The sequence below is a fragment of the Schistocerca americana genome, chromosome 7, assembly GCF_021461395.2.
Source record: "Schistocerca americana isolate TAMUIC-IGC-003095 chromosome 7, iqSchAmer2.1, whole genome shotgun sequence".
NCBI classification, from domain to species: domain Eukaryota; kingdom Metazoa; phylum Arthropoda; class Insecta; order Orthoptera; family Acrididae; genus Schistocerca; species Schistocerca americana.
The window spans coordinates 449,109,337-449,122,432 of record NC_060125.1 but is presented as its reverse complement, the minus strand read 5'-3'; the positions used below and the strand labels follow the sequence as shown (position 1 = coordinate 449,122,432).

At 43.8% G+C, this 13,096-nt stretch overlaps 1 protein-coding gene across 1 annotated transcript; it reads left to right on the top strand.

Annotated features, from left to right (window-relative positions):
- Window positions 1-610: 610 nt before the first annotated feature.
- On the top strand, window positions 611-12,865 carry LOC124622994 (oxytocin-neurophysin 1-like). Its single transcript, XM_047148784.1, has 3 exons — window positions 611-715; window positions 5,127-5,331; window positions 12,732-12,865. The coding sequence occupies exons 1-3, from the start codon at window positions 611-613 to the stop codon at window positions 12,842-12,844; spliced, it is 423 nt and encodes a 140-aa protein (XP_047004740.1). The 3' UTR covers window positions 12,845-12,865.
- Window positions 12,866-13,096: the final 231 nt, after the last annotated feature.

The following is a 13,096-nucleotide window of genomic DNA, read 5'->3' as shown; positions in this document are numbered from 1 at the left end:
TGAATGTTACTCTAAGGTCTTACGTAAGCATTCAAAGTTAGCTAGGGTCGTCTAGTTTTCAGATTTTGCGCCTCGAGAAGTGCACTGCTGTAGTAAAGATCTGGCAGGACTAAGGACTGGACTAATGTCCGTTTACTTTCGGAAGAAAACAGCTTTCATATTTGTTTGTGTTACATGTAAGGAACAGAACGATTTCCCGCGGTCTGCTAGAGTTCGTTTTTCTCAATTTAAATGTACATTAACATTACGCCGAGCTCTTTTACTGTTTCTTTTTTTTAGTAGGGTAATTGGGTGACAGCTGCCGCTTAGTTTCTTTGCTTCTAAGCATCATTCTACGTTTACACACACACACACACACACACACGTGTGTGTGTGTGGTAGAGAGATGGTTAGAAGCAAAGAGATTAAGGGACAGATGAAAGGATGTAGAGGGTTGGAGGATGAGTAGTTGTATTGCAGTCCAGAGGTGAAAAGAAGCTGCGGATGTGGGAGGGGGTTGGAAGCAGTGAGGACAAGATGGCCTGGACGGTGGGCATCGTTAGTATTCCAGTCCCGGACGGCTGTGGGGGTATAAAAGCGGTGGACGCGACTCGACCGGCACACAGCAGCCATGAGGTTCCAGCTAGCAGTACTGCTCACCGTAGCTGTCAGCATCGCGGCCGCCTGTCTCATCACCAACTGTCCCCGTGGGGGCAAGAGGGCCGGCCTGCAACACGTAAGGCGTCCATGTTCTCACTTGCTGCGCTGTCTACTGTTTCCACCTTAAAACTTCCCGCTGTTTACACAATTAACAAATTTATCAACTCTTTCCGAATTATCTTCACGTAATGTTTATTGTTAAGTCATCTCCCTCTGTTCGGGTTTGCTGAGTCAGTCCTCTTCAGCAGTATGGAAAGGCCTTGTAAGGGTGACCGACATCAACAACCTTTAGTTTCTGATCCAAGTGTACTTCTCCAGTAGGTACGCTGTCTTAGTGTTCTGGGAGGTCTCAGAAACGCCTGCTCCTTTTACCTATGTCGAACTTCGTGACTCTGACTCAACAACAATGGGGAACTGCGTAGAATGGGGAGACTTGAATTCGACATGCGGTACGTGCTAGTGAGAGGTTCCTTTGCGTTGTCAGCACTGGGCTCGGTAAAGAGATACCATAATGCACCACTGACATTAGCGCTAGGGTGTCGCTAGTTGCAGTCCGGAGTGTAAAAAAAAAGAGCATGAGTGGTTGTATTTCAGTCCTCGAGTGACTATTTAAGAAGTTATAATGATTAGGTTATTGCAGTGCCTGCGTTGTTCAGAAGTACGATGCAATGTTCCTGATGGAACAGGCACTGTGGTGACTGCAGCCGTTATGAAATACATGAAATGTATTCGCAGTTGCGAATATGGGCAACCATCAGCTGTATAATGGAATGACGACAATGAAAAATTGTGCCGGACTGGGACTCGAATGCGAATTTTTCTATTATGGGGAGCGATTGCCTTACCATTAGGCGATCCGAGAACGACTCACGGGTAGACATAGGGTTGACAACATGGGGAAGTTTGGGTTTGTCTATAAATCGAGCTCGGATACCCTAATGGTAAGAACCGGCCATCCGGGTTCGAGTCCCAGTATGGCACAAATTTTCATTTGTATCATTCCATTGTACTACTGATGGGCGTCCATAATTGACCTACTGAGATCGCACTGAAACTGTCTAGACTTAATGACAAACTTCAGTCTGATTCTGACTTGTATATATCGTCACTATGTGATGCGTGTACAGCTAATAGTTGTCAGTAGGATAAGGCATCAGGCAGGAAAATGGAGACCGACAATGAGGCCACTTTCAAACTTGTCCAGTGGTGATAATGTTGTCTCAGACTAGCACGCGGCATCTCCGTGTCCGTCACCGTGATCATTCTGAAAATGTTCACGTCCCTTGTTCACCCTGTCAGACCCTGCAACAACTCTAAATGTGAACAACACTAATGTACTCTGGTTAGCATTCTACTGGTCAGAGAGAATTGTAACTGTAATCATTTACATATCCGGTGATGGTGTGTACATCTATGGAGTCACACTGACAACTGTCCATGTCTTCCGGATGCTCACTTTTTTTGGTCAGAGTGTAATATGATCAGCCAACGGCGTTGCCGTTGTGGTAACACCAGTTTTCCTCAGAGCACCCAATGTAAGCGCTGTCGGGCTGGGCTAGCACTTGGATGGGTGACCATCTGGTCTGCCGAGCTTTGTTGGCAAGTGGGGTGCTCAGCCCTTGTGAAGTAAACTGAGGAGCTACTTGGTTGAGAAGTAGCGGCCCTGGTCTCGTAAACCGACATACGCCCGGGAAGCAGTATGCTGACGACATGCCCCTCCATATCCGCATCCAGTGACGTCTGTGGTTTGAGGATGACACGGCGACCGGTCGCTACCGTTGAGTCCTCTTGGTCTGTTCGGGTGGAGTTTAGTTTTAGTGTAATATGATCAATTACATATTCAGAGGTGAGCTTTTTGTGCTGAGACGTAGATAACTGCTGCACCCTGCACATTGCAGCTGGCAGAATGATCCTCCACCTCTCTTCACAGAATGGGTGTAGCAGAAAGCAGTACTGTATGTGCAACATGGTTACAGTGTGGGCTACTGTTCTTGCAGAAGTGTCGACACGTGCGCTTAAAAGCCAAAGCGCGTGCCTGGACCCACGCTTATAGTGTGGCCGGCACACTGGCAGCTGGTAGAATAGCATTCGCTCCCCACTCCTCAGACTCTTTCAGAAGTGTCGATATTCCGCTTTTCACCTTCCCATGTTTGCCTATTAACCAGGCAGACAAGCTGCTACACATTATCAGCAGAACGGGTAGTTTGCAAACCCATCTTATAACTTCCCTACGCTACGTAGCAGTTTATTCTGTACTCCTTCATTACAGTGTTATGAGCAGACTTCATCATTAATGAAAAGTCTTTTCATACCCGTTTAGCACAAGATGAGGCTCAATGAAATATACGTTCATTTTGGGTCATTTTAGGCCAGAAAATTGTGAATTTTATTTGTCCTTTTCTTCCTTTTCAGCGTATTTCGGCTTTATTTATTTATTTCGATATGAAAAAAACTCTGAAACTTCACTCTCTTTCAAGTACTACTGGCTATTCTCAGTTCGAACCATCATCAGGTTATCTGTAATGCATGTTTTCTGTAGTAAGCAGAACCATCTCTAAAAGTCGAAGTTCCTAAGAATCTGAAGATATCTATTACACTGGAAGACCAACTGAAGTAAAGTTTTGGAAGTCTAGTTTCTGTAACCTTAGTGTGTTTCAGCGAGCTGAAAAAAGTCCGCCCAAACAGGCCTTGAAGCCCCAGCAGTAAAGACCGGCTACTGTGTCATCCTCAGCTCACAAGCGCCACTGGATGCGGATGTGGAGGGCATGTGGTCAGCACACCGATCTTCCGGCCGTACGTCAGTTTACGAGACCGGAGCCGCTCCTTCTCTATCAAATAGTTCCTTAGTTTGCCACACAAGCGGTGAGTGCACCCCACTTGCCAACAGCGCTCAGCAGACCGGATGGTCACCCATCCAAGTGCTTTCCCAGCTCGAGAGTGCTTAACTTTGGTGTGTTGACGGGAACCGGAGCTACAACGGCAGCAAGGCCATTGTGTGACCCCAGTTATAGCAATTTTAATTACTTTTTCCAGGATGTATATTCCGGGTTCGCTGAAAAACAGTTCATTCTAAATTCCCCGAATGCATTTTTCATTTGATGTTGAGTTGAAAACTACATATATGATAGAAAAAGCTTTTCTTTCGTACTAAACTTACTAGCACTACGTGCATACAACCAGAATGTGATTTTTAATATCCACTGAGTGATATTCTTTTCCTATTTCAATCAATGCTTGCCTATATACTGCTAAATGGCCTCACGTCCTTAGCGTGCGTTTCTACCCACTTGTCAGCCACCGTGTCCTGTCCTTTGTCAAAAAATTTATGGAGTAAGGAAACTGCTGGTAAAATTTACAAACATCGCTTAAAATTCTCGAGGTTCCCGAATGCGTGTTTAGTAACTTTTTACACAATTTCCGTTGCGAGACACATACTGATTTAGTTGAAACTGCCTCATGAACGCGAGAAAGCTATTTCCCTCCTGGTCTTGGGCTCTGCTACTCGACTGGTATATATACCCCAAATCTAATTTTCTCCTCAGCCTTCTTCGAGTTTGGTTTGTTCATTTTCCCGCTCCCACAGTTATTATAAATGAGCTGCAGCGTTGTTACCTATGCAAACATATCCCGGCTAGTGACGCTGCACTGATAGCGCAGCCGGTCGGGGTGGCCGAGCGGTTCTAGGTGCTACAGTCGCAGGTTCGAATACTGCCTCGGGCATGGATGTGGTTCAAATGGCTCTGAGCACTATGCAACTTAACTTCTGAGGTCATCAGTCGCCTAGAACTTAGAACTAATTAAACCTAACTAACCTAAGGACATCACACACATCCATGCCCGAGGCAGGATTCGAACCTGCGACCGTAGCGGTCACTCGGCTCCAGACTGTAGCGCCTAGAACCGCACGGCCACTCCGGTCGGCGGGCATGGATGTGTGTGATGTCCTTAGGTTAGTTAGGTTTAAGTAGTTCTAAGGGACTGATGACCTCAGATGTTATGTCCCATAGTGCTCTGAACCATTTGAACCATTTTGAACTGATAGCGCAACCTGTTGTCAGCTGCAGCAGGCTGAACGGGGTCCGTGAAGCTCGGGCTTGAGGAAACCCAAGTTATCCTGCTGTGCTCCAGTACAGAGGTACTTTCGAAATTTGTCAGAAGTTCCTATGGGACCAAAGTGCGGTTCCTAGGCTTACACGCTACTTAATCTAACTTAAACTAACAACACATCCATGCCCAAGGGAGGACTCGAACCTCCGACGGATGGAGCAGCGCAAGCCGTGACAAAGCGCCTGAGACCACGCGGCTACCTCACGCGGTCAACAGGTACTCTTGTGTCTCCGTCGCGACAGGCTGGGCTGCTTAAGTGGTTGCAGCGAAGAGAGGGGCAGGAAGGAGAATCCTTACACCTCTAAACTCTAGGCAGACTGGCTGCAGCCCAGACTGCTGTACTTGCAGCGCGGCTACAGCCTGGCCTGCTGGTGTTGCAGAGGTGCGCGCCGTGCGGCCCCGGAGGGCAGGGTGTGTGCCTGGGCCCACACATCTGCTGCGGCCCCCGCATGGGCTGCCGGCTGGCCAGCCCCGCGGACACCGCCGTCTGCCGCTCCACGCCGCCCTGCCCCCTGGACAGCCCCGAGATGCGCTGCGCCGGCGGCGTCGGCCGCTGCTCTGCGCCGGGAGTCTGCTGCTTCAAAGGTGAGCCACGTGGCCAGGCATGTCGGGCTACGGAATTACTCTTTATCCTTCTACATCTCCAATTAGCCATTGAGGGACAGAGAGGTTCAGGTGGTTGCCTGATTGGTGACATATTTCCTGGTCATGAAGGGACTTCCTCTCCTTTTTAAGGTGCCATAGCTCAATCGGTAAAAACGCAACTGCTATAGGACCACCTCGTTGCCAGCCTGTCTGTCTTTCTTTTCGACTGTTACAAACCCTTTTTTCTCAGGAAGAGATAGAAATATAAAGTTCAAATTTATGTCACACACGAAGGTCTACAGCCCCTTGGCGATATAAAAATTTGAAGCTTCAAAGTCAATGCAATCGACAGATATCGCCATTTATATCGCATATTCTGATACTCGCAATCACACTCATCGAAACCTATCCTTCTTCCCGTTGTCCTAGAATCATGGAATTTGACAAAAAAGCAAGGTTTCACAATGAAACCAAAGTAAAAATCCGAAAACTGCAAATCTGCAATTATATTACACCGACAAATTTTTTTGTCATTTTTTATCTGACTCTCTGTCTGTACGTCCGTTTGTTAAGACCCTCTTTTCTTAGGAATACATAAACGTATCTAGTTGAAATTTATGTCACACACTAAGATCTACGGTCCCTTGGCGGTGTAAAAAATTTCAGGTTCTAAGTCAACGCTATTAAAAGATACACCCATTTATGCCACATATTTTCAAACTCGGGAAGTGACTCACCGGTACTTACTATCGATCTAGTCATGAAATGTGGCAAAAAAGCAAGTTTACGAAGTGCCAACCAATGGAAAAAACTGAACAATGTAAATTTGTAATCACATCACACGAAATTTTTTCTCATATGTTTTCTGTCTGTTCGTCCGGCCCTCTGTTGGGACCGAGCGAGGTGGCGCAGTGGTTAGATACTGGACTCGCATTCGGGAGGACGACGGTTCAATCACGCGTCCGGCCATCCTGATTTAGGTATTCCGTGATTTCCCTAAATCGCTCCAGGCAAATGCCGGGATGGCTCCTTTGAAAGGGCGCGGCCGACTTCCTTCCCTAATCCGATGAGACGGATGACCTCGCTGTCTGGTCTCCTTCCCCAAAACAACCCAACCCCCCTCTGTTGGGACTCCCTTTTCTTTGGAAAGTTTAGACGTATTTAGGTCATATGATGAAACCTACGGTCCCTAGGCAGTGTCAAAAGTTGAAACACAATCAAAAGATAAGGCCATGTATGTCACATATTTTCATTGTCACAGCCTTACTCAAAAAAGCCTATAAGGTACTTCCCATTTACCTAGGATCATGAAATTCGGCGAGAAGTAAGATTTCACAGTAAAGGGAAAGGATAACACCCGAAAACTGATAATTTGTAATTATATCAAACGAAAAAAATACGTCTTTTGACATTTGTTATCCGACGTCCGATTTGAAATTAAAACATTCTCTAAAGTGTTGGAATCCCTGGGACCGATATCTTGCACGTATCAGTGTTGATAACACTCAAACATGGTGGAGATTCTGGATTTGCGGAACGTGTAAGCTGTCTGTATACACATACGGGACTCTCAGTGCGCGAGTCCTATTTGCACCTGGCCAGTTTTTTTAGAGCAGGGATCGCTAACCTTTCAGTACCCGCGGTTTGCAGTGTCTAATACTAAACGCCTTGTGCAACTAATATTTCAGAGGTGTTGAAGAAAAATAAGCAAAAATTCAGCAACCTTTTTTGCTTTGTTGATAGCGTCATTAGAAATTAGTTTAAAATCAAATACGCTTACCAATTTAGTGAAATAAACCCATTGAGCAGTTTTAAAGCATAATTTCGATTAGGAATAAAAAAATAAGAATTTTTATAGCTAAGCGGCAGAGAAAATTTAATTTTACATCTGTATCTACACCCTGCAAAACACTCTAAAGTGCGTGGCCGAGGGAACGTCCCATTGTAACAGTTTTTAGGGTTTCTTCCGGTTCCATTCGCATATAGAGCAGGGGAAGAATGATTACTGAAATGGCTCCCTACGTTCTGTAATTAGTCCTGTCCTTCTCTGCATACGTTCGATATCCCCCGTTAGTCCTACTAGTAAGGGTCCCACACACTTGAGCAATATACTCGAATGAGTCCCACAAGTAATTTGTAAGCAATCTCCTTTGTAAACTGTTTTCATGTCCCCAGTATTCTATCACCTGCCATACCCACGATTGAGCCTATGTCTCATTCCATTTCGTATCCCTACAAAGTGCTACACCCAAGGATTTGTATTAGTTGACCGATTCCATCTGTGACTCACTGATACTTTTGCATAGAGTAGTACGTTTATTCGTTTTGTGAAGTGTACAATTTTACATTTCTGAACATTTAAAGCAAGTTGCCAATCTTTACACCACTTTGTAGTCATATCAAGATGTGATTGGATATCTACGCAGCTTCTTTCAGACAGTACTTCGTTACAAATAACGGCATCGTCAGCGAAAAGTCTGAGGTTAGCGTCATTGTCTACAAGGCCATTAATATACAATATAAACAGCAAGGATCCCGACAAGCTTCTGCGGAGCCTTTCTGAAGTTCCTTCAACATCTGCCGATGATTCACGATAACAATACGAGACTGGAATAGAAGGGAGAACCGACAGAGGTACTCAAAGTATCCTCCGCTACACACCGTCAGGTGGCTTGCGGAGTATGGATGTAGATGTAGATGTAGAAGGTAATATGCTGAATCCCGTCCACCAAAAAATCTCCAACCCAGTCACAATGTTCGCTTGATACCCCATGCGATCATACGTTTGATAATAAGCGTAGGTGTGGTACTGAGACAAATGCCTTTCAGGGTGTCACGTGGGAACAGTGCAAGTCCGGCTTCAAATAATCAATTTTTTCCGAATCCATGATGGTTAGCATGGAGGAGGTCATTCTGTTCGAGATACCTCATTGCACCTGAGTTCAGAATATCTTCTAAGATTCTACAATAAACGGATGGTAAGTATACTGGACGACAGTTTCGTGGATCACTACCGCTGCCGTTGTTGCAGGTGGTTGTGACCTGTCCTTTCTTCTAATAACTGGACATATTTTTTGTGCGAGGAATTTTGCGTATCTTATAGTTAAAACAGGGGATAACTCAGCCACGAATTCAGTATGGAATCGGACCATATTCCATCAGGCTCTGGAACTTTGTTCATTTTTAATGATTTCAAGTGTTCCTCAACGCTATTGACAGTAAGATCTATTTCATTCATCTTTGTAGTGGTACGAGAATAAAATTGGGGCATTAAGCCTGGATTTTCCTTCGTAAAGAAAAAAATTTGAAAACAGAATTAAGCATTTATGCTTTTGCTTTGCTGTCATCAATTTCAGTTACTGTCTGGTCTATGAGGGGCTGGGTCTCTGGAAAATAGTACTGTTATAATATGTTTGTCCTACTTTTCGAGTTTACGTAAAGAAAAAAAAACAGTGCGGGTGATCGTGGTGATCGTTTCGATGTGTGTGAATTACTGCCAGATGAATGAGGTACAATATCTGTAAGTAGATACACAAGAAATACTATTTTCTCACAATAGCGCCTAATAAATTCGAAGATATATTTTTCCGTTTCAGTAAAACCATTAAAAGACGACAGCAGGGCAAGATAAACAGAACAACACACACGCAGACATCGAATACAATGCTTGTACCAATGTAAATAACTGCACTTGAAAATTTAAATCATTAATGATAAAGTTGCATGTTTTCGAAAACCATCGATTATGACTAATAAAAGTAAGCTATGGAGTTGTATATGATTTCAGTCTTCCACACTTCTCTATAGAAGTAAAACATTTGCAATTATGTTTACAGTTCGTAGTAAGGTGGTTAGCGTTGCTGATTTTCGATTTGGGATTCCAGGTTCGATTCCCGATCGGATCCTCATCATTTAATCTCATCTTTATCGACGCGCTGAAGAGCCCCTAAACAACATTGTACCAATGTAAATAACTGCACTTGAAAATTTAAATCATTAATGATAAAGTTGCATGTTTTCGAAAACCATCGATTATGACTAACAAAAGTAAGCTATGGAGTTGTATATGATTTCAGTCTTCCACACTTCTCTATAGAAGTAAAACATTTGCAATTATGTTTACAGTTCGTAGTAAGGTGGTTAGCGTTGCTGATTTTCGATTTGGGATTCCAGGTTCGATTCCCGATCGGATCCTCATCATTTAATCTCATCTTTATCGACGCGCTGAAGAGCCCTCAAACAGAAAGACCTTCGTTCTCATTCTTGTGATATTCATTGACACTTGCATTTGTGAACAAACGCTTGCTCATCTCGATGCAGTCGAGATTTACAGATTAACATTTGCAACTTTCAAGGCCCAAGCTCGAAAGTTCCGCTTACTATACAAATTATCTGTCCTTACAAAATGTAACAAATAGTATAGTAGATCTACTTTATGTTTAAAACATTCCATTGAGCGACTTTTAAAGATAGTTTCCTCATGTTTTAAAGTTGACTTTTGTGAGAGAGGTTCCATCTGAAAGAACGCTTATCAAATGAAATACGTGCCACTTTGCCGTTATTCAGGCGATCACGTAATCCTGTCTTTAAGATCTATGATTTCAGAAGGAGAAACTGTGAATGTAATTTTGACAAGCCTCTTTTAAAGTCAACTTTGCACCGCTAAGAGGTTTCTATTGTGATGGTAAAGAATTTCAACTGGAGGTAAAGACTTGACAAAAAATTCCTCTCGATTTCTGAGGGGTCACCAGATAGATGTGCGTGTAGCGCTTGACGAGACGGAAGAGGTTATGGCACATTTATTATCCATCAATAACATTTTATTTCTCAGAATTGATTGGTGTAAGCTTTCCAGGTTTTTGGCAACACAGTTTAGAAAGAAAACTTTGCGTTCACAATGAACAAATGTTCTGAGACGTCGTTCGCAGAGATTCACATTACTTCGATGACCATCTTCTCCTCACATGTCATACGTGGCTAAACTTTACCGCCCATAATTAGCAGTTCAAAAAATGGTGGAAACTCTTCCTGCTTCATCTATCTATCGCAGATGGAACTGCGATCAACCACCAGATCTTGTGAAGTTAAGTTTTCAATACGCAGTCGTATCTAAATATGAGAGCTTGCTGAAAATTACTTCCTCCGAATTTCTTATATGAAAACCCTTAATGCTTTGACTTTGTTGACGGGGCCACAACCTCACCTATGGTTGCACCGCTTCATTACTAGCAAAGTGAAGTGCTCCAAAGTGTTCTTTAAGTTTTCGAAACAGACGAAAATCGGATGGGGCCAAGATGGGACTGTTTGGAGGATGACAGATGACAGTGAGCCTAAGACGTCGGATTGTTGCAGATGTCGCAGCACCTCGTATGTGGTCCGGCACTGTCAGGCTGAAGGAGAGGTTACTCCATGTGTAGACGAGCTCTTCGGTTACAAACACGGTCACAGCAGTGTCACGTCACACACCGCCATGTTACACATGCTACAGTTCGGAGTCTTCTAGTAACAGAACGTTGCAACTTGCTTCAGTAAACGTTGGTTGGTTTGGGGAAGGAGACCAGACAGCGAGGTCATCGGTCTCATCGGATTAGGGAAGGACGGGGAAGGAAGTCGGCCGTGCCCTTTGAAAGGAACCATCCCGGCATTTGCCTGGAGCGATTTAGGGAAATCACGGAAAACCTAAATCAGGATGGCCGGACGCGGGATTGAACCGTCGTCCTCCCGAATGCGAGTCCAGTGGACGTCAGTAAAGCAGCAAAGTCGACCTAGTGATATGCATGACATATAATAACTCAACCGATATTGCGGACAGAATAAAAAAATTCATTGACATTATTTTTCAGCACACCCTTGTAATATAGAAGCGTTTCGTGATTAACGTTCAGTTTGTTACAGACGTCACAGCTGCTAATGTGCCGGTATTGTTCAACTTATCTCATGATTCCATTAATGTATCTTGGGTCTTCTTGAGAATACTGAGGCCCTTCTTTGACATCAAAATTTTCAGACAGAAAACACTGTAATTAGTTTTGTGCTTATTGTACTGATCCTCATCATGGTCAGTAACATGAAAAAGCATTTTTGGCAGCTTGAAACGCATTCAACCTTTTTTTGTAAACAATTTTTAAAAACTGTCCATTTTCTCTTATATTTTCACTCATGTTCAATATACAATCGTTTTTTTTGCTGTGCTGTGTCACATCCGAATAATGTTTCCAGAATTATGTGATCATAAGTTTGGAAGTTTGTGGTAAGGATTATGGGACCAATCTGCTGAGGTCATCGGTCCCTAGGTTTACACACTACTTAATCTAACTTAAACTAATTTACACTAAGGACAACACACACAACCATGCCCGAGGGAGGACTCGAATATCCGACGAGGGGAGCCACGCGAGCCGTGACAAGACGCCTGAGACCGCACGGCTACCCCGCGCGGCTTTGTGATCACAAAGTCAGCTACTGCAGGTTTCGACATTCACATCAACGTTTCAGTGTTTGAAAGGAAGTAAAGGACGGAAGAGTAGTGTTTATCGCCCCGGAGGACAAGCTAGCATTAAGGAAGGATTAGGAAGGAAGTCGGCCGCGCCCTTTCAAACGAACCATCCCAGCATTTACCTTAAGCGATTTAGGAAAATCACGTGAATCTTAAATCTGGGTGGCCGGACTCAGATCTGAACTGTCGAATGCGAGTCCAGTGTGCTAACCGCTGCGGCACCTCACTCGGTCAGCTTAAAGAAAGACGTCGAAGCAATTCACAGGCACGCAGCCGGATTTATTACCTGTAGGTAATTTATTATATTCGATCGAGACGTGAGTTTAGCGGAAATGCTCCGTGAACCCAAATGGGAACTCCTGGGAGGAAGACTTTCTTTTCCCTACTGAGAAAATTTAGGAGACAGGCATTTACGACAGACTGTAGAACGATCCTAGTGCCACGAACATACATCTCACACAAGGACTGCGAACACAAGATAAGAGGGCTCAGTATTCGTGCGGAAGCATATAGATAGTCGTTTTTCCCTTCCTCCATTTGAGAGTGGTACAGGGACGGGACAAGCAGTGGTGTAAGGTACCCTCCATCATGTACCGTATGGTGGCTTGCGGGATATGTATGTAGGTGTAGAAAATTGGTGCTGAGGTTTACACATTCCAATTCGTCGTAGCTAGCCAATGACATTTAATAATTACTCCAGTAATTTAAAATGACCCTCAGCGTAAAGAAATCCACCTTGAGTACATTACAGTGTGTTAATTCACCAACTACTTCTTTAGTAGGAAAAGACAATTCACACGTTCGTCAAAAAAAAAAAAAAACAATGAAATTCTGCTCTTTTTTTTCTGGTGCTATTGATTTCTTTGATATCTTGTAATAACGATGAAATAATTGTATGTTTCAGACTCATGCCACATTGATACTTCGTGTGTCGCTGATACAACTGAATCCGTCGATCGGTATCCTGTGGACACGTTTGTTGTCAGCGACGGTGACCGCGACGAGATGAGAATATAATTTTGCAGCATGTAAAAGTTGAAATCTGCTAATAAATACAGTTCTCCACAAGATTGAAACTGTCTTTCATTGATACTTGTTATGTTTATTAGCAATATTCGACTTTTATTTTATTTATTTGTTTTTCTGAAACAAAACTACTGTACCATGGAACGAGTCAAGAGTGTACAGGGCACTGACTAAAAATTTGTAGTTCACAGAATGCTTATCAGGAAATAACAGTCGAGCAGAGAGACGGACGGTCAACAAAGT